This window comes from Rhinolophus hipposideros, assembly GCF_964194185.1.
Source record: "Rhinolophus hipposideros genome assembly, chromosome: 5".
Lineage (NCBI taxonomy): Eukaryota > Metazoa > Chordata > Mammalia > Chiroptera > Rhinolophidae > Rhinolophus > Rhinolophus hipposideros.
The window spans coordinates 52084312-52110023 of record NC_138051.1 but is presented as its reverse complement, the minus strand read 5'-3'; the positions used below and the strand labels follow the sequence as shown (position 1 = coordinate 52110023).

General features: G+C 37.9%; 1 protein-coding gene across 4 annotated transcripts in view; it reads right to left on the bottom strand.

Annotated features, from left to right (window-relative positions):
- Positions 1 to 25712, bottom strand: part of FAM81A (family with sequence similarity 81 member A) — a 63497-nt gene that overhangs the window by 14987 nt on the left and 22798 nt on the right. For all 4 annotated transcript variants that reach the window (XM_081050061.1, XM_081050062.1, XM_081050063.1 and 1 more), the window contains exons 4-5: positions 13721 to 13839; positions 71 to 200 (exon numbers count right to left, since the gene is read on the bottom strand). In XM_081050061.1, coding sequence (XP_080906187.1) covers positions 71 to 200; positions 13721 to 13839 — 249 coding nt within the window. The remainder of the gene's footprint in view (positions 1 to 70; positions 201 to 13720; positions 13840 to 25712) is intronic.

Below are 25712 nucleotides of genomic sequence, written 5' to 3'. Positions count from 1 at the left end.
GTTAATATCATGTTATTCTTAGCTCAGAACAAATTAACACTTTTAAATGGCTACCTGAAATATGTCATACCTGTCCCTCCGCATCTTTGATTTTCGTCTCCAAGATAAGTTTGGCAGCTTGCTGTTCCTTGTTCAAGTGTTGGAGCCCCTCATAGGTCGTTTTGTGTTCCGCGGAGAGTCTGGCTATGCTGGCGTCACATCTGCCCAGGCAAACACCAAAGCTAATTCGCGTTAAAGTTTAAAAACAAGCACTAAGGCTTCCTTATAATAATACAAAATGCACTATGAGTCATTCTTTTTAACAGAGGATCATATGAATTCAGAGAGCTGTCCTCATTGTGGTTTTTAAGTTAAACCACAGGGATGTGCTTAATAAGACTAGAGATGTAACCATCAAAGGCGCAAAGGCTTTACAAGGCTCACGAATACAAAGCCATATACAAACCCATATGCAGTGAGGGCCCAATTACAAAACACTTAAGAGTGTGCCGGAGGTGGTCCGTCATTCTCCAGTACCACCCCTGTCCTTTCTTTTCGTTTTAAATAATTTAAATTTTTTTCAATTACAGTGGACATACAATACTGTGTTTCCCCGAAAATAAGATCTAGCCGAACAATCAGCTCTAATGCGTTTTTTGGAGCAAAATTAATATAAGAGCCAGTCTTATTTTACTGTAATATAAGACTGGGAAAATAATATAATATATAAATATAATATAATTAATATAATACAATTAATATAATATAATTAATATAGTTAATATAATTTAATATAATATAATACCGGGTCTTATATTAATTTTTGCTCCAAAAGATGCATTAGAGCCAATTGTCCGGCTAGGTCTTATTTTTGGGGAAACAAGGTATCACATTAGTTTCAGGTGTACAACATAGTGATTAGACATTTATATAACTTATGAAGTGATTTCTCTGTTAGGTCTCGTACCCACCTGACACCATACATAGTTATTACAACATTATTGACTATATTCCCTATGCTGTACTTTATATCCCCATGACTATTTTGTAACTACCTATTTGTACCACTTAATCTCTTCTACCCCCTTCACCCATCTTCCCAACCCCCTTCCCATCTGGCAATCCTCAAAATGTTCTGTCTCTATGAGTTTGTTTCTGTTTTCTTTATTTTGTTCTTTAGATTCCACCTATAAGTGAGATCATATGGTACTTCTCTTTCTCTGTCTGACTTATTTCACTCAACACAATACCCTGTAGGTCAATCCATGTCACTGCAGATGGCAAGATTACATTCTTTTTATGGCTGAGTAATATTCCATTGTATAAATGTACTACTTATTCTTTATCCATTTATCCACTGATGGACACCCAGGTGGCCTCCACACCTTGGCTATTGTAAATAATGCTGCAATGAACATATGAATATATCTCATTGTGGTTTTCATTTGCATTTCTCTGATGATTAGCGATGAGCATTTTTTCATATGTCTATTTGCCATTTGTATATCCTCTTTGAAGAAATGTCTCTTCAGGTCCTCTGTCCATTTTTCAATTGGGTTGTTTGTTTTTTTGTTGTTGAGTTTCATGAGTTCCTTGTATATTTTGGATATTAGCCCCTTATCAGAGGAACTGTTTGCAAAAATCTTCTCCCATTCAGTTGGTTGCCTCATTATTTTGTCAATAGTTTCTTTTGCTGTGCAGAAGCTTTTCACTTTCATATAATCCCATTCGTTTATTTTAGTTTTTACTTCCATTGCCTTTGGAGTCAAATTCATAAAATGCTCTTTGAACCCAAGGTCCATAAGTTTAGTACCTACGTTTTCTTCAATGCAGTTTATTGTGTCAGGTCTTATGCATATGAATATACATGTCCCTTCAAAGTAGTGTTTTGGGTTTCTTTGGATAAATATCCAGAGGTGGGATTACCGGGTCCTTGTCTCTTGTTATAATCTTTATTTTAAAGTCATTTTGTCTGGTATAAGTGTTGCTACCCCAGCTTTTTTTGTTGTTTCCATTTTCATGAAGTAGCTTTTTCCCATCCCTTTACTTTCAGTCTGTGTGTGTCTTTGATCTGAAGTGAGCCTCTTGTAGGCAGCGTATGTAAAGGTCTTGTTTTCTTATCCATTCAGCCACCTTATGTTTTTGATTGGATCATTTAATCCGTTTACATTGAAAATAACTGTTGATAGATATGTAGTTATTGTCATTTTATTCATATTTTTTATCTTTGCTTTTTGTCTTAAGTCCGTCTAACATTCCTTGTTATACTTGTTTGATGGTGATGAACTCCTTTAGCTTTTTCTTCTCTGGGAAGAGAAGAAAAGAGCTCTTTATCTGTCTTTCAATTCTAAATAATAGCTTTGCTGGGTAGAAGAATCTTGGTTATAGGGCCTTGCTTTTCATCGCTTTGAATATTTCCTGCCAATCCCTCTGGCCTGCAAAGTTTATGTTGAGAAATTAGCTGACAGTCATATGGGAGCTCCCTTGTAAGTAATTAATGGTTTTTCTCTTGCTTTTAAGATTCTCTCTGTCTTCAAACTGTGACATTTTTTAAAATAATTTTTTTAATTATTAGTTTCAGGTGTACAAAATAATGTAATAGTTAGATATTTATACCCCTCACAAAGTGATAACCCCTCTCCGCCAATCTACTACCCCTCTGACATCGTATATAGCTGTTACAGTTCCACTGACTCTATTCCTTGTACTGTACTCTACATCCTTTGACTATATATGTATGTATTTAATTATAGTTGACATTCATTATTATTCAGCTTCAGGTGTACACCGCAGTGGTCAGGCATCTACACCGTCCATAAAGTGGTCTCACTAATAAGACAAGTGTCCATCGGATACCCTAAAAAATCTTTACAACATTGTTGATTATATTCCCCAAATTGTCTTTGTATCCCATGGCAACCTTGTGTTTACCAATTGTGCTTTCTAATCCTCTGACCTTCTCCCTCATCCCCACCTCCCTCCCATCTAGCAACCCTCAGTTTTTCTTCTATATTTCTGAGACTGTTTCTGATTAGTTGTTTCATTTATTCTATTCTTTAGATTCCATATGTAAGTGAGAACATATGGATTTGTCTTTCTCTGACTTAGCACAATATTCTCTAGGTCCGTCCCTATTGTTGCAAGATTTCATTCTTCTTTATGGCCGAGTAATACTCCATTGTATAAATGTACCACAGTTTCTTAATCCAGTCATCTACCAATGGGCATTTCAGTTGTTTCCATGTCTTGGCTATCGTGAATAGTGCTACAATAAACATAGGGGTGCATACATTTTTTCAAATTAGTGTTTTGAATTTCTGTGATAGATATCTAAGACTGAAATTGCTGGGTCATAAGGTAGTTCCATTTCCAGTTTTTTGAGATACCTCCATACTGTTTTCCATAGTGGCTGCACCAATCTGCAATCCCACCAGCAGTGCATGAGGGATCATTTTTCTCCACATCCTCGCCAGCACTGTTTGTTTGTTGATTTATTGATGATAGCCATTCTGACTGGCATGAGGTGATATCTCATTGTGGTTTTTATTTGCATTTCTCTAATAGTGAGGTTGAGCATTTCTTCATATGTCTGTTTGCCATCTGTATGTCCTCTTTAGAAAAATCTCTTCATGTTTTCTGCCCATTTTTTAATTGGGTTATTTATCTTTTTGGTGTTGAGTTGTTTTGTTTTTTTATATAAATTTTGGATATTAACCCCTTATCAGATGTATCATTGACAAATATCTTCTCCTATTCAGTAGGATGCCTTTTTGTTTTATTGATGGTTACCTTTGCTGTGAAAAAACTTTAGTTTGATGTAATTCCACGTTTATTTTTTCTCTTACTTCCCTTGCCTAAGAGGAAATATCAGTAAAAATATTACTAAGGGTAATGCCTGCAAATTTACTTCCTATATTTTCTTCTAGAAGTTTTATGGTTTCAGATCTTACATTTAAGTCTTTAATCCATTTTGAATTTATTCTTGTATACGGTGTAAGGAGGTGGTTCAGCTTCATTTTCTTGCATGTGTCTGTCCAGGTTTCCCAGCACCATTTATTGAACAGACTGTCTTTACCCCAATGTAAATTCTTGCTTCCATTGTTGTAGATTTATTTCTGGGCTCTCTATTCTGTTCCATTGATCAATGTGTCTGTTTTTATGCCAGTACCATGCTGTTTTGATTACTGTAGACTTGTAGTATAATTTGAAGTCAGGTATCATTATACCTCCCACTTTATTCTTATTTCTCAAGATTGCCATGGCTATTCAGGGTCTTTTATGGTTCCATATAAATTTTAGGATTAAACTTTGGCATTTTAATTATGGTATGTCTTGGTGTGGGCCTCTTTGGGTTCATCTTGTTTGGGACTCTGCGCTTCCTGGGCTTGTATGTCTATTTCCTTCACCAGGTTAGGGAAGTTTTCAGTCATTATTCCTTCAAATAGGTTTTCAAGTCCTTGTTCTGTATCTCCTCCTTCTGGTACTCCATTGATACGAATGTTGGTATACTTGATGTCGTCCCAGAGGTTCCTTAAATGTTTTTTGTTTTGATTCTTTCTTCTTCTTGCTGTTCTGATTAGGTGTTTACTGCTACCTTATCTTCGAAATCACTGAGTTCAGCTGCAGCCTGCCTGGGGCCACCTAGAATGAGCCCCAAAACAATCCACAGATGGCCACCACCTGCGCTGGACTTGAAGGTGCCTGGGAGAGGCCAATCCTCAAATCGAGACTGGCTTCCTCTAATGCCAGGCTTGTAGCTGCTCAGCAAGAAGTATGAGGTACACTGAGCCAGATGCTGTTTGTGTGGGGTTGAGAGATTTTAGGAAAGTCCTCAGCATTAGCCAAGACAGGCCATTTGTATGGATAAGCCACTGGAAGTGGCTTCAGTGGGCCTGCAAGTTGGGTGGGGTAGGGTCTCGGGGAATCAGAGGGCGGGGAACAGTATCACACAGGTTAACAGAGACTCAGATATGGTGCCTACATCTGCATGCTTGGAGTAGTGAGGGCTCAACAAAGGAAGAATGGCTTCTGCTAGCACTTCTTCCTGGGAGAAAGCTGCCCCTCCAGCCCTCACCCTGGAGCCTGACAATTCAGTTCCTCCCCATATGTCCCTGGTACTTTTCAAGCTGCTGCTCCAGCACTGGAGCTCAGAGCAATTGAGTCCATCAGCAAGTAAGTCTGTGTAGGGGCCCTTTAAAAAGGAACATCTGGGACTCTGTCACACTCTGTTGGTTTTCACAGAGTTGTGGAGACTTCTTTTCCAGGCACTGGAACCCTGGGCTGGGGAGCCTGGTATGGGGCTGGGAACCCTCACTTCTCAGGGGGAACCTCTGCAGCCAAGACATCCCTCCCCATTTTAATTTGCCACACATAGGTGTGGTACCAGCCCTTTCCATGTCTCTGGCCCTCCTACAAGTCTCCATGTGGCTTCTTCTGTATGTCCTTAGTTGTAGGATCTCTGTTCAGCTAGACTTCAGGCAATTCTCAGTGATGGTTGTTCTGTAGTTTAGTTATAATTTTGATGTGATCATTAGAGGCTACAAGCACAGCATTTATCTACTTTGTCATCTTGACCAGAAATCTCTCCCACTTCTGCCCTTTCAAGTTTGGGGTCTCTTTGGATTTCAGAGGCAATTTCTACCACATTTGAAACTGCTCCTCCTAACCTTTTACCAAATCACCCGTAAGGCTGTATGCTCTGAGTGGGGTCCAGATCAGGGGAAAGCCCTGCAGCTGGTCTAAGCTGCAGTGAAAGCTGCTCTGCCCCTCTGGGACTTCCAACTTGACGATTCCTGTAGTGCTCAAAGTATTAGTGGCAGCTACGTTGTGTAGGAAGCCTCTGTCTAGCCCTAATAGGAGAGTCACAGAATGGATCTTTAAGGACTTAGAGCAAACTCATCCCCTGGTCCAAAACAATCACTGATGCTTTAAGAAGTAGCTGCTGGCTTGCTAATAGACTATAGTAGAGATGGCACACCATGGGACATTAAGTGACCATGCAATCTGGGAAGTCCATCATGAGTACCAAGCCATAAAGGTGGGCACTGAGCAGCACTCCATCTTTGAGGGAAAGGGGTATATACTGATATCAGGCTTGAACAGGTCCTAAAGGCATAAGTAAATTACATGAGCCCCAACTCCCATGGCATCTACTCCTGCTACGGTGCCAGCTTTCCTTCAACTCATACCTATGGCTTCTTGAGTTTTTGATGACCAGGTGGACTGAAGGAGAAAAAGTCAGGCCTGATTTACAGATGGTCACACCCAATATGCTAGCATCTTCTAGAAGACTGCTGACACTTAAAAAAAGAATGGGAGAAAGTGGAAAGTGGATGGTTCAGAAGATAGAGCAAAGCATGTTTTGCTACAGCTGGTACTGAAGGTTTATTGGGGCTCTATATCTGAAAGTAAGAAGTTTTAGTTCCCACGGGGCCACTGAGGCAAGAACTGGCTCCACTCATGACAGGGTAACTGAAACCAGAGGCTTTAGTGGGGCTCTACCAGCTATGGAAAACATAAAAACCAAACAAACTGGGATCAAATGAGTTTAAAATAAATATGTTTACGATACCAAAAAAAAATCAAAGACAGATTAACATCTATCAAGAGAACTCTAAATTAGTAAACAAAAACAGACAGAGATGAAAGTAGAATAGTGGACAAGAAAAAAAACTTAGAAATCCTGGAAATAAAGTACACATAGAGTATTCTGCTACATGAGATATCTTAATAGACCTGACAAACTCCAGATTGGACATAACTGAAGACAGAATTAGTGAATTAGAGAGTAGTATCAAGCAGTTCACTCAGAATGCATCAAAGACAGATTTAAAACATGAAAAATAGTTAAGAAACAAGGAGGACAAATAAAGAGATGCTAACATAGGTCAAGGAAGAATTGAGGAGTTCCAGAAGAAGGAAATGGAGAGAATGACAGAGAAGCAGTATTTAAAGTGTGAGTGCTGGCAACAACTAAAACTGAGGAAAGACATGAGCTTGAAAGTATTTAATGAATACAAAGTGGGATAAGTAAAAATAAATAGAGCATGGTGAGATAACTCAGGCGAAGGACAGGTAACCTACCAAAGACTGACTATAAGACTGACAGGACACAATAGATATCAGAAGACAATAGATATCACAAGATGATGGAGAAGAAATATCTTTTAAAAATTGAGGGAAAATAACCTACCATCCAAGAATAAGTGCAAAATAAAGATAAAGACAGTTTCAGACGTACAAAGATGAAGAAATGTATCACCCACAACCCCATACAGGAGTCACTAAAAAATGTAATTCAGTCAGAAGAAAAAAGCACTCAGAGAGAAGAGGTGGGAGCAAGAAATAATGGTGAGCAAACTGAGAAAAATGTTGGAAAATATAATTTATTGTAGACTCTGAAGAAAGTAAGTTCCGAGTTCAACTATTCCACCCTTCTTAAGTCCTCACATGGTACTGCCTCACAATTTCTCTAACTTAAACAACTTATTTAGCTCAGTTATTTTGTTAAAATGCTACAATTCTTTTTAGAAGTAACAGAAAAAAATTTATTAGGACAGATTTTTTTTAAAACACTGGCTTAAATGTTTAAAACACTAAAAAATATTTTAAAACAATCTGACAAACTGCATATGTGCATTCAAAAATTTCAATATTCATAATAAAATATACACAAATTAAAGTAATAATTATGCCACTGTTCTTTTGCACTGGTAATCTTTTTTAAATGTTAAAGCCCAACACTGGAGTTTGTAGAATGCAAGTGGAAAAACAAATTTTACAAGCTTTCTAGTGGGCAACTTGGCAGTATGTATCCCAAATCTTGAAAGATGAATATATTTCTATGTACCTTTTGATCTACCAGGGGTGACAAAAAAACGTATTCACATGACTTGTATTTCATCTTTTGTTATTGGTATATATTGAGTATTACAATTTTAATACAGTTTTTTTCTTTCTTAAAATGTGTATATATATTTTTGGCACCCTCTGTAGGTATTAACCCCAAAGAAATAAAACTGTGAGCAAAGAAAAATCAAACTAAATAATCTGAGTCATTAGAGAAATTAAATAATTATTTTGCAGTAAATTATTTCACGTCTGTCTCCCTGCTAGATAAAAGACAAACTGCATGTCAGGAGGGATGATAACTTTTTCATCACTAAAACTCTACTGTCCAGCACATTGTCTTGCGGGGAGTACAGGCTCAATAAGTATTTGTGAATGAATAAATATAAGGCCTATTTACTATATACCATGCACTGTACAAGATACTTGACATGTGTTATTTCACTTAGTCCTCACAAATCACCTCCATTTCACAAATAATGGTTAAAAACGAGACCAAATACAGACCCTTCTTTTTTGAGTTCACGAATTTTTAGCAAAATGTTATTTAAATCATCTTTGTGTAAATCTGAGGTTTTAACATACCATGAAATACAAAAATAATATAGAAAGGCATTATTTTCCAATCCAAAGATAAGTTTTCTGGGTGGAAACTGTGAGGTATCACTAGAGCAGACCAGTTGCACCATCTTTACAAAGCTGTTCAAGGGACTGAATATGTGTGAAAAAGTTATTCGGAAAGATCTCGAAATTATCCTGAAGTTCATAGCTCATGATTTTCACTAGCTATAGCTTGGCTTCAGCATTGTGTCTCACTTGGAAACAAAAATACTACCACATAAATTTTCATTAATACAAGAGTGGTTAAATACATTAAATTACGGTACATACATGGAGCAGAATACTCTATATCCAATTAAAAAGTAGGCTAGATCTATGTGCATATTGGAAGGAGGCCCATGATATATTATCATGTGGAAATATGAATAATATGAATAATACTTTGTAAAATTAAAGTCACACTGTTAGGTAATTCTGCTGCAAATCATTATATTACTACAATGATAAATTGTTATTTTTATAACTATGTATGAGATAATCCTAAAAGTACAGACACCAAATTGTTAACACTAGTTACCTCTAAAGAGTAAAACAGAGATGGGACTAGTGAGCCTCCATTTTTTTTTTTATCACTAGTACATATCACTTGTGTACCTTTATAAATAAAGGGGCAGAGAGGGCAGCGAGGCTGGAAGGGGTGGATATCAAAGCCTCCCACCGGAAAACATACTTAGTGAAATCAACTCTGGTTTTCTTACGCTATTATAAAAACTATGTTATTCTTACTCTCAAATGTTTCAGAAGAAAATTTTATATATGAAAGAATAATAGAGTAAATGGAACAAAAATTTAACAAATGGTGACACTTGCACATTTTTATGTTTGAAATTATATGTAAATACATATTTATATGTAACATATATATATAAAGAAGGGGGGAAAGCAATATGGCTATTTCAGCAAATAGTTGAATCAAATGCATCATTCTTGTCTCTTTAAAAACCAGTCATGAAAGATAGCCCTATGGTCCTAACATAGCTGTGTGCATGCTCAATAACTTCAGTTAAACAAGAATGTGGAATGAATCAGTTCTCCTATTTCATCCTTGATGTTTTATATTACGGATGAACCAATAATGTTCTCATTCCCAATTTTCCCTTTGCCCGTCTTTGGGCAGCTATTTCCTGGTTGTGGCCATCAGGCGGCCATCAGATCAGGGATGACAGGGAGGCAGTCAAAAGTCCAACAGGGTCTCAAAAGGTCTTGCAACTTGGGCAACATGTGTACGGAGAACTCTTACCGCTTGTGACATCGTGGCACAGCACACCAAAAGCAATGACATTTAAAACATTAAATTACTCATCTTCCGTATTATAATACATATATGCATAAACACACACATAATTACTGTATTTATATATCCTTTAGCCCTTAAGAGCTGGTAATAATTTAATTGAATCAGGCCATAGAGGAATTTGTGTTCCAGAGCATTATCAAAAACACTAGAGCAGGGCGAGGGAGATGAGGGTAAGGGGAATCAAATATATGGTGATGGAAGGAGAACTGATTCTGGGTGGTGAACACACAGTGGGATTTATAGATGATGTAATACAGAATTGTACACCTGAAATCTATGTAATTTCACTACAATTGTCACCCCAATAAATTTTAAAAAAACCAAAAACACTAGAACAATCTACCAGTAATTAGTGGAGCCTAAGATTTGGGTGTGACAACAGAGGCAGACAGCTTAATAAAAGATTAGGGAAAGAGACAGTCAAAGAGAGCCTTGCTAAAACCACTGTCACTGCAGGGTGACAGCGCACCCTCTGAGCAGTGACATCAGAGGCTCCTATTGCGGGGTAAACAGACATAATTAAAACCGTCCAACCAAATCACTAAACAAACAACAACAAAAACAAACCCGGGGGGTGTGTGTCAATATCCAGGATTACAACAATACATTACCGAAAATGTCCAGTTATTAACAAAAATTTTGAGACATGCAAAGAAACAGAAAAATGTGAACTACACACAAGGAAAAAAGCAGGCAAAAGAAACTGCCTGTGAGAGAGCACAGATGTCAAATTTAAAAGACAAAGACTGAAGGCAGCCATTATAAATATAACATGATCAAAGAAATAAAGAAAACATGCTTTACAAAGTAAAGGAAGGTATAATGACAATGTTTCATTAAGTAGAGAATATCAATAAAAAGATAGAAATGTTTTCTTAAAGAACCAAATGGACTCAATTAAGAAAATGAAAAGAAAACAGAACGGGGGAGATTTTTTTCAAATCAGATATCTGATAAGAGAATTACATCTGGAATATATAAAAAAACTCCTACAACTCAATGATAAAAAGACAAATAACCCAATTTAAAAATGGGCTAAGGATCTGAATAAACGGTTCTTCAAAGAAGAGATACAAATGACCAATACGTATATTAAATGATGTTCAACACCATTAGTCATTAAGGGAAATGCAAACCAAAACCACAAGATACCGCTGCCCACCCACCAGGGTGGCTATCATCAAAAGGACACACGCGTTGGTGAAGATGTGGAGACTGCCCTCATACGCTGCTGCGGGCAGTGGAAAACGGGGCGGCCACTTTGGGAAACAGTCTGGCTGTTCTGTTCCGTAAAAGGTTAAAAATAGAATTACCCTATTATTCAACTCCTAGGTATATTTATATACAAGAGAAATGAAAACATATGACCACACAAAAACTTGTACGTAAATGTTCATAACGGTGTTATTTATAATAGCTCCAAATCTCTAATCTGATGCTGTCCAATTTATCTATTTTTCCTTTGCACCTGGGCTTGCTTACCTCATGGAAACTGGTGCAACTGCCTCCATACACAGATTCTTCTCTAACGCTCTGGCACCATGCAACAAACCTCATAGAGGAACGTGGATGGGGCGACTGATTTGGAAAAATGAAGAAGACAGACCTAATGACGGACCAAATATTCTGGTGAGAACAGGAAAGCTAAAGTCTCTGAGGTCTGCTTTAAGAGAAATGGGGAAACTCTGAGAAAGTCCTTTTTAGGATGTGCTATGCTTAGTGGGGATACGGGTATCTCTCATGTCAATGGTGAATCTGCCTTTGGCCCTCCGAGCTGGCTCTACAAGGGAGGTATCAGGGCAAGTTTCCCATCAATTATATCAGCAATGGATCTAAAACACTATGGAATAAAATCTGAAATAATATAGCAGGCTAGTTAGCAATTTAAGGATATCACTGAAAAAGTTCATATATACTCTGTCAACACAATCACATAATCAATGCAAGAAAGCCCACACTTTGCCAAAGAATTTCTATTTCACATGAGTTTATTTCAACAATCAATGTCTCATTAGCACTTTAGGGGAAAGATGAATATATAGCCACAGAACAAAACAAAAATATGTGGCACTCACAACACACTTTTTTGATCATTTCAGAGTAAAAGTATTTGTTACAGAGAAGGAACAAGGTGGGTAGAGAAGTTAATAAGAAACTGCAGAAGAAAAATATAAAATTACCAGAAGTATTTCAAAATAATTTCTCCAGTTTGTAATTAGAATCAGGAGAATTTCATAGCTGAGGATAATTTTACTGCTGCTGCCCGAGATAACGATAATAGCTCCATTTTCTGTACGTTCACTCCCTTCCATGCTCTGCACTAAGCCTCTTACATATATTGCCTCACTTACTCTTCATCTGCAACTAAAGTGACCAGGGAAGATCCTCACAGTTCTCCTGAAGCCTTACTCTGCCCGGCAGCTCTGAAGTTCTTCTAACTCCTCACTGTTCTGAGAGGTTCCACAGAGCTGGGGGTTCTTTTAAGCCAATCTCCACAGGAAGGATTCAAGTTTTTTCCATCCTATTACGTTGATTTTCTAGATCATCCACTCTTCCAAACAAACATTTATTATCTACTGTTTTCCAGGGACTGTTCCAGACAGAAAAATAAAAGATAGTACTGCACCCGAAGATAGAGAAGACAACAGAGAGATTAAACAGAACAGACAACACTAGTGGAGCTCAGGAGAGTGGGGTATCAGGAAAGACTTCCTGGAGGAGGTGACATTTGAGCTGAATTTTAAAGGCTGACTAGAAGGTGGAAAAGAAGGGGGAAAGGCATGCTGGGTATAAGGCTAGCATGTGCAAAGGCATAGATAGGAGGGTATGCCAATGCAGGGAATAGCACGCAGTTGATCACTGCTGAAAGGTACAGTGCAAGGGTAGAGGTGAGGAAGTCAGAGGGTTTCCACCCCCAAGGGTCATACTAAGAAGACTCACTGGGGCAAGGATAGAAAAACCACAGAAGAGTGGTCAACCAGGCTTCCTTTCAATCCATGGAGCCCTGTGCTATTAAACTGACCCAAATACACATGCCCAACGTGCAAAGCCCTTCAGGTGTTGTCTATACAAATACCTCCTCACACGACCACCCTCTGCTTCAACGAGGCCTTGGATCCTGTGAGTTCCTTTTTTCTGCTCCCACCCTTTGCAGACCACTCTTGACTTCACCTCAGGCTGTTTGAATAGCCTATAAACTCCACTTCTGTGTAGACTTGTACTTTACCCTTAATAGCGGCAGAGGGCAGAAGAGGCCGGTAAATACTTTAGGGGCTGCTGGCATTTCTAACAAGCTCCCAGTTGACATATGCTGTGGGTCCACCGAGCACAACTTAAGTAGTGTAGGGTTAAAACAGCACTTTTCATACTATCTGAGGTGAAAGAGCTCTTTTGAAAATTTCCAATCCATCACGGACCAATACTTTCAGAAAACAAAATAAAGATATAGTCAATAATATTGTAATAACTATTTATGGTGCCAGGGGGGTACTAGACTTATCATGGTGATCACTTCGTATATAAATGTCTAAGGTATATAAATGTCCAATCACTATGTTGTACACCTGAAATTAATATAATGCTGTATGTCAATGGTAACTGAAAAATAATAAAAAATAAATCACAAGAAAAATTAAATTTTAAAAAAGACATGCAAAATCTAAGTCCCAACTTTGTATTATTGGATTCAATAAATATAATCTTCCCCTGCCAATGACACGGGTCAGCTGAGCCACCCCTAAGTTGCTCAATCACTTCCTTCCACACACACAACTCCAATCGCAGGCACACAAGAAATCACAGCCTGCTCATAACCAGGTCTAACTCCCACTGTTAGATTTTTATCAACAAAGGAGGTGATGTATGAGAAGGATGCAAAGAATGTGCTTTGGGGCGTCATGAATATATTCCCCACTAAAATGAAGTTTATGCAAAACAGCTTGCAAGGAGTAGCGTCCCAAACATTTGACCACGTACCTTGCCACTCTCCCTCGAAGATCTCCCAAACCGGAGAGCTGACGCAGCTCCAGAGTCTTTAAGGCAGAATTAGTTCCGTAGCTAATGTTGTCCCGGGCACGGATCTGCTCCTGGAGTACCTGGGCAACACAAAACACCACAAGGGAGTCACTTAAGAATGTACATAATGCCACAAAACCATGTCATTCTTTGGGCAAAAATAAGACTGTTTAACTTCTTTCGTAAGAGGCTCCTTTTTAACAGTCACCTGACATATACAGAGAACCAGGGGCTTAGAAAGAGAGGGAGACCTTAGCGATCATACCTGCACCAAGTCCCTTAATTTACCAATAAAGACGCTGATACTTGGATGTCGAATGACTTGACAGAGGTCCAGCTGCAGGAAGAGGCAGAGCCCACACAAGGATGCTGGACTCGGTCTGTCATTCAAAACTCTTCCCACCACTTCCAGGCTATTTTTTAATAGTCAATCTTTATATTTATTAGGAAGTAACAAAGCAAGAGAAAGAGAGGAGTGGGGACATCAGACAGGTCCAAATTGCGGTTCCCCCTACTGTGTAAATGCGTAAAGTTCCCCTACTGTGTGATCCTGGGCAAACGTGTAAAGTTCCTGAGCTTCCTTTTCCTCGTCTGATAATAGGAGTGGTAACCGTGCTTAAGGCCACTGTGACTAGTGCATAAGATGAGGCATATAAGGCAGCAAATACAGCAAAGGCCAATCTTCTTTCTAGCACTTATTCAATAACAATATTTACACTGGAATGGCAGAATGGTGTCTCATAGGAAAGACATGACATGATAGCAGAACTGCCAGAAGACTAAGTGACCCAACATAGAAGCATGACCTCATGGAGCATCCATCCTGGGAAATCTTCAAAGGAATGATAGACATGATAAGGCTATACCTGGGGTTTCGTGAGCACGTAGTAGGAGCTGCTGACATGGACCAAATCCACACAGGACCCCTGTGAGGGAGCTACGCAGGATTCCCATGTTACCCACAGCTGACATGAGACGTCCATAGTCACACAGGGAGCAAGTGGCTAGCCAGGACTGACCTAGTGGCCTGGCCCCAGAACTGTGCAATGCTGCCTGCCCCAAACAGGAAAGCAGCTGAAGCTGAAGCACTGTAACAGGCAGACAGACTAGAAAACCTGAGTCCTAGGTAGCCGGAGACCTCTCAGAAGCAAAAGGTTACATCAGATGTTTCTTTTGAACATTTCCTTGTTCTTTGGCATACCTCTTCCTCCCCACCCCACTTCCTCTACGACATTCTGTCCTTCACACTCCCCCTCACAACTACCACCTTTTCTCTTTCTTTTCAAAGAAAAAGCTTGTGGTTTCTTGTAGCCTTTTCCTTACAACCATTTTTAAAACAATTTTTCTATTTGCTTCATGTCAGCTTAAATATGTATTAATTCTTTCTTGCTTTCTTTGGTTGTATTCTTTTTTGTAATTTTAAAAGATGAGTACTAAGTTCCTCTATTTTTATTATTTCTTCCTTAATAATGAAGTTGTGTTTTTTTTTTAAGTATAGTGTTTTCTGTGTCCATAGGTTGGGTGTGAAGTGTTTTCTTTTTTATTGTTTTAATTTCAGTTTTGAATTCCTCTTTGATCTAAGGATTACTTACAACTGTGTTTCATTTTCAAGCAGTTAAGTGTTTTTCCATCATTTTTACTATTTCTAATTGTGCTGGATTATGATTAAAAATACGGTCTGTAACATATTTAATGTTTTGAATATATTAAGGTTTGCCTTGTGGAACATGATTGATTTTTTATTAGTTTCACGTGCACAAAACAACAGAGTGATTAGACATTTATATACCTCACAAAGTGATAACCCCAATAAGCCTATTAGGCATCTGACATTGTACAGTTATTACAATATTATTGACTATATTTCCTATACTGTACTTTATACCTCTGTGACTGTATTGTTATGGTTGACATTCAATATTATTTTATATTAGTTTCAGGTATATAATACATTAGTTAGATATTTATATAATTTATGAAGTGATCCCCTTGGTAAGTCTAGTTTTTACAAAATTATTGACTATACATAGTTTTTACAATATTACTGACTATATTCCCCATACTGTACTTTACATCCTGGTGACTATTTTGTTACTACCAATTTGCACTTAATCCCCTCACCTTGCTAACTCAGCCCCTAACACTCTCCCATCTAGTTATGATTGATTTTTTAAATGCTCCATGCAAAAAGCTATTCAAGGATGGTAGATGAGGGTAAAAGGCATCAAATATATGGTGATGGAAAGAGAACTGACTCTGGGTGGTGAACACACAACGCAATATATAGATGATGGATTATAGAAATGTACACTTGAAACCTATGTATGTAACTTTACTAACAATTGTCACTCCAATAAACTGTAATTTTAAAAAAAGCTATTCAAGGAACAAAAGTTCAAAATTGTTAGACTGAATTTGCTGATTTCATTATTCATTTTTTCCTAGATCTTATTTATTTATTTATTTTTATTTGTTTGTTTTTTTAATGTATTTTTTTATTTATTGGGGTGACAATTGTTAGTAAAATTACATAGATTTCAGGTGTACAATTCTGTATTACATCATCTATAAATCCCATTGTGAGATCTTATTTATTTTTATCTACTGAATCTCTCCGGCTGTGATAAAGGTATTAGGAATTCTCCTACTGCAAAGTATTTTCATTAAGTTATCACATTTTTAATACTTTTTAATATATATTTTTTGCCATTTTATTTGGTACATACGGATTTATGATAAGTGGCCATAACCATTATATAACAACCTTCTTTATCTCCTTTAGTGCTTTTAATATTAAGTTTCACCTAACCTAATATTAACATTGATACTATGTTTCATAAATAATGAAGCAAACACTTGTTTGATCTAATTGTACCCCAGGCTCTGTTCTAAGTGCTTTAGGTATGTTAACTCATGTAATCCTCACAACACCCTATGAGGTAGTACTATCGTCCCCATTCCCCAGGTGGTGAAATCTCAAAGTAGTTAAGTGACTTGCCCAAAGCCAGTCAAAAACTGACTGAGCTGGGATTTGAACCAGGGAGTCTGGCTCCACAGACTGCTTTCAATCATGACCCTACGTTGCTTTATTTGTTTGTGTTTTCCATTCATCTTTGTGTTTCCATTCATCTCACTTGATACAGGGGGGTGCCAAAAAATGCATACACATGACTTGTACTCATCTTTTGTTATCAGTATATATTGAGTATTGCAATTTTAATACAGTTTTTTCCTTTCTTAAAATGTATATACATTTTTTTGGCACCCTCTGTATTTACAATTTGTGTTGCTTTTCAGTATTGTTTCCTTTCTCCTTTTCCTAATTTTGACTGGTTTAATCAGGTTACCATTGATTGCCTTTCCTCCCCTTGTTAACTGGAGAATATTCCTGGACACTGCTACTCCATGAATGGTTACCCTCCCTTTCCCAACGTTCATAACCATACACACGTCTACTCCAGGCTCTGTTCTTGCCCACGCGACTCTCCCCCTCTCCTCAACATGTGACACTTATACCACCTTTTTGTCCTCACTCCTTCACCCTTCAAACCCAGATGACTTATTTGAAAGTATTTTACTTTTCTCTCCTCTTGCCCTTCCCCACCTCAATTAGGTTTTGCTAACATAACTCAATACTTCTAGTTGGGCTATCATTAGAATTTCGCCTGTAGAATGTCTTTTCTACTCCAATAATTTTTTTTTCTTTTTTTAGCACTTTTGTGACCTAGTTCCAGGCATTTCTCAATACCCATTTACATGAAATGATATAGATCTTGTCTTAAGGACCATTGATTACCTTTGTGCTTTTCCTTTTCCTTTTCCCCTATCTTAGGGTCTCTGCGCAAACTCACTGTGTTTTGGTTAGTCTTTTCTCTAGCATTTTCCCCAGATCAGACACTTGGATGAAAGACTCTTTGAATTCCTGCCATGTCAATAATCATCCTTCCCTCACCCAGAAGGGTGAGTGATAAATTGAAAGGGTATAGATTTCTTGACTTAAAGGCCTTTCCTCCCAGTCAATGTCAAGGCTGACAGGAAGTCGGATGCTTCTTCTTCTATAAATACCCTGGCTCCTTGTACCTAGAAGCTTGTAAGATTTTTTTTCTCCATCTTTGGAGTTCAGGAACTTATCAGAATATAAAATATAATATTAAAGTATAAAATATTCTGAATATAAAATATAAAGGAGCCACCTAACTGTAGCTCTTTAAAATTTTTTTTTTCAATTCTACCTAGAACTCAGTGAACTTTTTAATCTGTAGTCTCAGATTTTTTTTTCAAGTCAGGTAAATTTTCTGCTGCTATGTAACTATGGTTTCTTCATCTGTTTCTTTTGTCTCATTTTGGAACCCCTATTATTCATATGCTGGGTATCCTGGATCTGTCTTGTATCTTTTTCCGTATAGATTTTTCCTCTCTCTTTGTATTTGGCTCTCATATTTCACCATTTTTTCCTACTTTGCCTTGTGGGCAATTAATTCAATTCATAAAAGTAACCATCCTTGTCTCTAGTTCGTCCACTGACTTAAAGATTTAAGTTCAGGGAAGGAATTCTATGTTGTACCAGGATTTCCTGAAGTGCTTAGTCTTAGTCAGTGGGGGCTGCTATAACAAAACACCAGACTGAGTGTTTTACAAACAACAAACACTTATTTCTTGCAGTTCTGAAGGCTGGGAAGTCTGAGACCAGGGTGCCAGCATGGTAGCATTCTAGGGACAGCCCTCTTCCTGGCTAGTAGTCAGTTGCATTTTTGCTGAATCCTCACATGGTAGAGAAAAGAAGCCCTAGTCTCTCTTCCTCTTCTTATAAGAGCACTAATCCCATCATGGCAGCCCCGCCCTCATGAACTCATCTAAGCCTAATTACTGCCCAGAGACCCCACCTCTAAATGCCCATCACATGGGGTGGGGAGCGGGGGTAGGGCTTCAACATATTATTTGGGGAGGACACAAACATTCAGCCCATAACATGCCCTAATTATTGTTCATCCAAGGTCTACCTGTTTCCTATTTCGTTCAGGCCTGTTCTAAAGTGTTGTACTCTCCAGCTGCTGGGCCTCCCTTTGGTGTGACATTTCTTTTTGTTTTCTGCTCATTGGAGTTAGATTAAGCCACCACCTTCCCATTACCTCCTGCACAAATCTAGGGGTTTCTTAGGGATACAGTTATGTGTATCTACTTGTAACTATTTATTTCAAAAAATTTGATGATTTCTGATATACTGACAATTTGCAAATGAACAGGAAAGCCCCATTAGATAATATAATTTGCATGAATTGTTTTTGTGCTCTCTTTTCTTAACTATTTTTAAGTATAACATAAATGAACTTACATACATTGTTTAGAATTTTCAAACTTCCTGGTAAAAAGCAGAAATTCAGAATGTGAGGATTCAGCTTTCCTTATGGGAGACCTAGTTGGAGCCACTATAGATGGAGTTACAGTGACAGTTAAAAAAACAACAACCATAAAAAAAAACCTTCACTGAAAGGAATTTGGAACTGCTAGACCTATCTGTTACTTGCCATAGTTTCTAGCTTTTTCTGAATGAACTTGCTCTATTAAGCATGCAAACCAGTTACAATCACCTGTGAATGACAAAACGTTAGTCATCCCAATACATTCTTGCAAAAAAATCTTCAGATCTGACTAATCGGTTCTGACACTCTCCCACTGATGAAAAGGTGCTGGTGTGTGCTCTCCTTCAATAGGAAGTAACCCTCGTTAGTTATAGTTAATAGAATGTAACACTTATTGTTTTTCTTTTTTTATGGAATGCTCCAAACCTTTGTTTACAATAAGGCTTAAGACTTGGGGTTCTCACATATCTTTGGGGTTCATAAGTATCCCCACGTGGCTTGTTAAACACACAAATTCCCAGGCCCCACTCCCAAAAGAGCCAAAGCTAGGAAAAGGGCCCAGACAGTTATGGTCCGTAGACCATTCCTGGAGAAGCGCTGCCTTAGATACTGTGCAAATGACAAAGGCTCTAACCAATCATTTCATCTGAGTGGTTTCTCAATCAAAAAATCACTAAGCAAAGAAAATGAAGAGCAATTCAAAAAAGAGGATTAAAAAAATAACTAAACACATTTTTTTTTAAAAGTTCAACCTTTCTAGTAAGCAAAGAAATAGGAAATAAAAATCATACCCTACAATGCACCACTGTGGTGTGGAGGCTGTGTACGCGTGGGGACAGGAAGTATGTGGGAACTCTGTGCATTCTGCTCAGTTCTGCTGTGAACCCAAAACTGCTCTAAAAAATAAAATCTATTTAAAATTAAAAACTACCAAAACATACCATTTCTATCTATTAAAGAAGCAAATATTTTTAATTTATGATCCTAAAATGTCTATCAAAAATTGAAAATGCACTGTTGGTCCTTCCTGATATGAAGCATGATCCGTCAAAATATATTCATAATGTTTATAACCTTTGACCCCATCACTCTAGGTCTTAGAATTAGTTTTAAAGACAATAATAAGAAACATTACAAAAATGTATGCATAAAAATGTCTTCACAATGCAACCTACATACTATGTATTTTACAAGCTATCTACACAGTACATTATACGTAACTGGTAAGAGGTTCATAGAGGGCTTTTATTAGGATGGTGCAAAAGTAATTGCAGTTTAAAAGGTTAAAATAATTGCAAAAACTGCAATTACTTTTGCACCAACCTAATAAAAACCAGGGAAATGTGTACAATTTAACGTTAAGCAAAAAGAAAGGGTACAAAATAAATATACAGCATGATTCCAGCTGTGTATAAGATATATAGAAAATAATACTAGAATTAACATTTTATTTATCTCTAGGGAGGGATTACATTACTTTTATAACCAGAAAAAAAAGTGTGTATATGCTCCGTGTGTGTGTGTGGGGGGGAGGGTTATGCTGTGAAATAAGAAAAGCCCATTTAACTTTCAGAATCCTTATACAGAGAAATAAAATATTGTATTAGAAATGCTTTTTTGAATAATAAAAAAGAATTATATCTGAGCTTAATATTCACATTACTGAAAGATTATGTGAAAACAGAAGGCATTAGAGAACATATTATTTAAAGGAATTCTATAATGAAGGTTTAGAAAAACAATCCCTCTGTAAAGCCAATGATGTTCCCTAATTGTCATTCTGGAACAATAAATTATCATGATGTATTTACTTTAAAAAGCTCACAACCCTAAGTATATCATCAACTCTCTATTATCTCCAGTTCAATTCAAGAAACTGTTTTCTGCATGCCTAATATGTGCTGGGCGCCAGGCCTGCTTTTAGGGAGCTCAGTTGGAGCAGGAAAGACTACAGGGTGCTAAGAGTGTGGCCTAAATCTATACAACAACATATTTCACACAAGCAGAAAGAGGCCAACCACCTTGAAAAAGTGATGTCCCAAGTCTTCATTAATTTCTTTCTAAGATACGGCCTGTCTTTAAAGAAGCTCCCTTCCCAAATGCAGCCGGGAATGGCATCCCCATGTCAGCCCCACAGTGGACGTCATGCTTCTTATAGAAAGATGATGAGGACACATGTCCTGGGTCTCACCCTCCAGACAGGCCAGTGTTACCTAGGAATGACCAGGAAAGAAACAGCTGTGTTTCTCCTTCTCCAACTCTTGCTAGATTTGTGAGGATTTGGAAGTGAAAGTGTAACTCCAGCATCACCCGGAGAAAGGCCCAACTTCATCAGAGCAGGGCCTCATAGGATAGCATCTCCCTACATGCCTTTTTAATCTTCACACTAGGACTTAAAACTCCCCCGAGTTCCAGCCTCATATAGCAAACTGCCTTCTTGGCATTTCCACCTAGACATGCAATGGGCCCCTAAAACTTGCCTAGTTCTAAACAGAAGTCTCTCTACCCGCCAACCTGGGGGGAAATCCTGTCAGTTCTACCTCCAAAACAGAGCCAGAATCCATCCACTTCTCATCTCCATAGTGACTCCCCTAATCCAAGCTGCCTTTACCTTGCCCCGAAACTGCCATGGCAGCCCCTAACCAGTCTCCCTTCCTCCATTCTTGCTCCCTTTCAGTCCTTTATGCAGTAGCCAAAATGACCTTTTTGAAACATTAATCAGTCTGTAAGCAACACAAGGGCAAGAGTTTTTTATCTGTTTTATCCACAACTATAACCCCAGCACCAAGAGCGTGAATGAATTAAATTCCTTTGCTTAAAATTAAATAATGGCTTCCCATTTCCAGACTCCTAACTTCCCATCACAGCTTCAAGGCTAATGATCTGGTCCTATTCCCTAGCTCATGACACTCAGTCCCACTGGTCCTCTTGCTGCTCCTCAAACATGCCAAGCTTCTTCCTACTATGGTCTTGGAACCTGCAGTTCCCTCTCTCTGGAATGTTCTGTTCCTTATGTGTCTCCTCCCCCAACACCACCACCTTGGCGTGGCTGGCCCCTTTCTGTCATTTCAGTCTCAGTTCACATGTCACCTTATGTTCCCACCACCCTTCCTAAAATAGCCCCACAATCACATTCCATCATTTTATCTTATCATAGCCCTTGACTTAGGCTGAAAGTCTAACCTTGTCTCACCTTGGTTACTTAGCATGTACTACCACAGCGCCCCCCCACCCCCGCTCCGAAACGCCACTAGAGTGTGCAGCAGGCCTAAGAACAGGGGCCTTGTATGTCTGGGTCCCTCCTGAGGCTCCAGTGCCTCTAACAATACCTAGTTCTCCACAGGTAGCTAAGTAATTTATCAATTAATTTAGCTCCATGTTCCAGAATTTGGTCTTCCACATTGAAGGCTCAGAGACTATAGCTAGCTGATACCTAAAGATGATCGGGTCCTCAAAGATGAACTCAGACAAGCTAAAATGTATGGGAGACAAGTGCAGACACCAAAACACCAATTTGTTAATGTACAATGAAAAAACTCAATCAACAAAACTGAACAAATACTCAAATTCCATTCAATTCACTGTCTTCATCCCCTAGAGTCAAGCCACATGACGAGCCAAATACAGTGAGTAGAGTTAAAACAACATGAATTTGGATAATGTGATGACTAATTATGTCAACTAGACTGGGCCATGGGATGCCCAGAGAGCTGGTTAAACAATATTTCTAGGTGTTTTTGTAACGGTATTTCCAGAAGAGATTAACATTTACATTGGTGAACTGAATGAAGCAGATGGCCCTCCTCAATGTGGGCTGGCATCATCCAAATCCTTAAGAGCCCAAACAGAAAAGGAGGAAGGTGGAATTTGCTTTCAGCCTGACAGAGCTGGGATGTTGACCTTCTACCCTCAGCATTCCTGGTTCTCAGGCTTTCAGACCTGGACTGGAATTTTCGCTATCAGCTCTCTGGCTCTTAGGCTCTTTAGACCTTCGAACTACACCAGCATTCCTGGGTCTCAAGCATGCAGACAGCAGATGGTAGGACTTCTCAGTCTCCATAATCATGTGAGCCAATACCTTTTAATCAATCACTCAATCAGTCAATAACTAGCTCCTATTGGTTCTGTTTCTCTGGAGAACCCTGACTAATACAGGTGATAATCACCAAAGTCCATCTGCTGATATACCTGTTCCAATGGGACAAGATCACTGAGCTACAGGCCAAAATTCCCTTTTTAAGTAAAATACATGAAGTCCAGTAACCAAGGCTCTCTCCTGGCTGACAGTGACAGATGCACACTGAACCAAGTTCCCGTCTGTCTAGCCCACTATACGTTGACATTGTTGTCCACACCTCTGCTGTGACATGCTAGTAAAGCTCAACTCTGCTCTCATCACTGGAGTTCAAAAAACTCTGCAGTTGCTCATTCACAAATTGTTAAACTAGCAATATATGTATAATCTGGTCAATTCAATGAGGGCTTAATACAGTTTCCCATAACCCAACTAAGTCAAAGCCAACACCCCACACTAGTAGGACCTTATGAAGCCTGAGCACATGGAACCCAGGAATAGGTCTGCAGATCCTAGCCAGCCAGGTAGCAGACCCCACTGCCTGGTTCCCCAAAGACATAGTAAAAGCGCTAAGGGCACATGGGGGTCCCAACCACTTCCCCAAGCCCTCAAATTGGAATGGAAGGGAAAGCTTACTACCAACAAAAGGGCCATGGACTGCTCACCAGGATTTGTCTTCCAGTGATTCGTAAGAGTTTAAATCAAAGACAGTATGGATAATTCAGACATGTAAAATTCCTAGTTGACTGCATTACCACTTCTAAATTTATAATGATGACTATAATTCGTGGAAAGTTTCTAAGGAATAAATAATTGATGATACACTGCACATCACAAGGCAAACTGCCAATGCAGACAATGGGTGGGAATATGTTAAAACAATAATTCTTTCATTCAACATTTATCAAGTACCTACTGTGTACTAACTAGTACATCAGAGTTGTGTTCTTGACATTGGAATCTGCTGATAGAATATGGGCAATAATTACAGGGTTCTGGAAGGGCCAAGGACCCTGGAGCCTTTGGTTATGCAACATTTATCGAGCTCCTATTATGTGCTAAAAATAGAAAAATTAAGGCTCAGTTCTAGCTCTTGAGGATGTTATAGGCTAAGAATTTAACAATATATTTTACTTTTCTTCCTGTATATAATTGTGCTCAGAGCCACATGGTAGAGAATCAGCAAGACTCAAATTTACCAAGATGCAGTATTAACATAACTCAATTCGACTAGCTCTATCAGGGAGCCTGGAGAAAGCTTTATATATTAAGAATGGCTTCAGTTTTAGTTTTGTAATATAAAACCACCTGCAGAGACACGTTTTTTTCAAAACAAATATCCAATAAAATTTTAAAGAGTGAACTGAAAAATAAGTATAAGCCAGTAATGAGAATAATTTTAAAACCAGGCAAATTAAAGAAGAAATTCATTAAGAATCTACAGACAAAAGAATACACTTTTCACATCATTTAAATACAATGTGACTATCTTCACACCTCTTTGCTTTAAATATGCAAATATTGCCTTTGCATATAACACCCATTCTCCCAATTTTATATTACTTATGAAGACTTTCTTTTAGTATTTTAAAATTTTTAATCACATATGGGGGGGGTGCCAAAATATGTATGCACATGACTTGTATTTATCTTTGTTATCAGTATATATTGAGCATTACGATTTTAATACAGGTTTTTCCTTTCTTAAAAAAAAAAAAATTTAATCTATACTACAATTTCATTTTTTTAAATTTTGGCTACAATGTCACAATTCTGTTATTTTATCAAGAATCCTAATTTTAGATATGTTTAGTTAAACATGCTTAGGATCATATATATATATATATATATATATATATATATATATATATATATATATATATATATATAACTATGCAATTAGCTTTTCGTATCAGTCCATTAAGTTTCCAAACTTCCTTCTTTTACCGTATAATGACATATTGTTATTATCAGTAAACGTAAATTCTCATATATGCAAAGTAAAATTGTTTAGCAGACTTAGATTTTACTCAGTTTCCCTCTCTACAATGGAAATCAATATTTCCTTTGCAAAACTGCACACTGCAAAAATATATGTAAATGGAAAAGAGTGCTGTCTGGTTAAGGCAAGAATAATCATCAAATAAAATGTGTTTCAGGTGGAAAAATAGCAGAATTGCAATTAAAACTTGCTACATTGCACATTGTTTATAAAATCATCTTAAAGAAATACATTAAAGAAAAATTGTGTTAAAAACACATCTGAAAGAAAAATAATTAGCAAAAGTCTGAATGATTGATGAGCTTAGATTCCTAGGTATGTTTGCTAATGATTCTAGCTGAGCAGTTCAATGAAATTGTATTAAAGGAATGATGGGGCAGGGAAGAATCTAGTGGGAATTACACTTAAAATTACCTAGTTTTATGAAAAAATTCTTCCTGAAGGAGTAGAAATACTCAGGAAGCAAAAAATGGCTGAATAGCACTGCTTGTGCATTTGGTAGTTAGTTACCTAAGA